At 41.0% G+C, this 2,071-nt stretch overlaps 1 protein-coding gene and 1 long non-coding RNA gene across 2 annotated transcripts in view; both read right to left on the reverse strand.

Moving 5' to 3' along the window:
- Positions 1-272: 272 nt before the first annotated feature.
- On the reverse strand, positions 273-896 carry LOC104815251. Its single transcript, XR_772064.1, has 2 exons — positions 519-896; positions 273-449 (listed from the first exon to the last, which is right to left on the reverse strand). It is a non-coding gene; the product is annotated as an uncharacterized LOC104815251 (long non-coding RNA).
- A 224-nt stretch (positions 897-1,120) lies between these two features.
- The window catches only part of LOC104815410 (protein ASPARTIC PROTEASE IN GUARD CELL 2), a 1,775-nt gene continuing 824 nt past the window's right edge, over positions 1,121-2,071 (reverse strand). Inside the window, exon 2 of the mRNA XM_010543793.2 lies at positions 1,121-2,068. Coding sequence (XP_010542095.2) covers positions 1,248-2,068 — 821 coding nt within the window. The 3' untranslated portion in view covers positions 1,121-1,247. The remainder of the gene's footprint in view (positions 2,069-2,071) is intronic.

Below are 2,071 nucleotides of genomic sequence, written 5' to 3' on the forward strand. Positions count from 1 at the left end.
CAAAATTAATTGATATTAACAATTAAACTAATATTATTCAAATTTGTGTGATTTTGTATTACATTTTGGGTTCAAATTCAAGTGTGCGATATTCGCTCAAATTTTTCTATTGTTTTAGGAGATATAAACATAGTTTGCTTAAATATCTGATAAATTTTTGGATTATAAAAAAAAACAATTAAACTGATATTAACTGATATAAACCAATATTAAAATCGAAATAATTTTATAAAAATTAGCTATTAAATGGAGTAAAAAATAAACAACCAAAATATAACGGAAAATCAGGAATTTTTATTCGTAATTACAATCGGTTTAGTGCTCCTACATTGGAAAAATCAACCACAAAAAAAGAAAAAGAAAAATAAATGGGACCGTAAATGCGCCAGTCTCTGAAAAAGGGGTGGCCACTCGCTCGTTCATGAGTGTTTTTTTTTTTGGTGAGGCGTCTGTGAAAATGTCCGTATATGAGTAAAGTCGCCACACCGAAACCGAAAGGCAAAATTCAAGAAACTCACTTATGGTTTCGCATGTCATTTGTTGGACCGCCACCTCACAGAAAAAATGGAATATGTGTTATTTTTCACTAAAGTGTTATTACAATACCCTCGAATTAATCGTAAATATCACGCACTAAAAATCGTAAATAGAGCGATTATTTGAGAAGAATGGACGAAACATCTGCAAGTGTTTTTTTTTTAACCTTTTCCCTGTTTAACTTTTTGACTTCTTGCCTGAAAAGTTGTGTCTCTGACATTTATTTTGCTTTTTTGTTGCTTAGCCCAGAATCATGATTTAAGCTTCCATGTCCGTCACAAATCTAACAGTGACCCAAATTGTTATGGAAATTAGTATTCGACATTTTTTTCATATATATATATATATATATATATATAGTCCAAAACGACTTACATACAAAATAAACATAAAATAACCAAAAATCTAAATAAAACAAAATTATTTCATAAAAACCAAACGGGAAACAGAAGAAGAAAGTAAAAACTGATATATAAATTAAATAAATATATTTGTCACAAAATTATAAAATAATCAAATCAAAATCAAAATTTACTAAAAATCTTAATAAAAGACTCTTTCGTCAAAACAAACAAAAAAAATGTTTTGAAAAACTCTAAATGTTTGGTATAATAAATCACTGTACCATACATTATTGAAATTTATGGTTGACAACTAATATAATCGAAAATACCAAAGATAACAAAATGGTATAATAATATTATATAAACTTAGCAAACGTTGGGACCAAACCCGACAAACCCGTTGGCTCCGTCGAACGAAACCTGAATCCCTTCTTGTTGGATGTTTCCGACGATCGATAGCCCTGTCGGCGATGGTGCGAACGCGAAGCAGTACGTTCCTGCGTCGTCGACGGGGATCAGGAAATTCCTCGCGGGGAGGGTGAGGACAGGCCCTTCCGTGAAGTAAAACGACACCGTCGGGACTCGGACCGAGACGAAACCCGACAGGTCGTAGCACGTGTCGAAAATCGACACCCCCGAGGCACGTGGTAGATTCCCGGTCTGTGACGTGAACGCGCTGCGAAACGCGGAGTACGCGCTCGTGGGGAACCTCGTGACGGCGGTTCCAGTGTCCATCACCACGCCCCCGTCCCCGGTCTCCGTCAACTGGAAGACGTCTTCCGGCAATGGGACTCGGACCCCACCGACCCCAAGACCCGTCAGCCCGATGTAGTAGAAGCTCGGGGCCCGCGGGTTACGCAGGAGTGGGACCCACGCGGCTCCGACGGGTAACGCTTCGCGTCCGAAGACGAGCGACCCGGGCGAGTCCGTGCCACGACTCACCAGACAATAACTGAAAGCTCCGCCCGTTTGCCCGCTCAATTGACCCACGAACGACATCGAACCGCCTCCGAGACCGAGCAATCCGGCGGCCCCGACGAACATTCCGCGGTTGCGGTGGCCGCAGCCCATTGCGACGTTCCGCACGACCGTATGCCCAAACGTTAGCGTTTCGAGCGCCAATGTGCCTTTTGTGTACGACCCGTCTCCGTACATAACCTCGTACCTACAGCCACCGGAGTGGCAGGGCG

The sequence above is a fragment of the Tarenaya hassleriana genome, unplaced genomic scaffold (genome assembly GCF_000463585.1).
Source record: "Tarenaya hassleriana unplaced genomic scaffold, ASM46358v1 Cleome23, whole genome shotgun sequence".
In the NCBI taxonomy this organism is placed as follows: domain Eukaryota; kingdom Viridiplantae; phylum Streptophyta; class Magnoliopsida; order Brassicales; family Cleomaceae; genus Tarenaya; species Tarenaya hassleriana.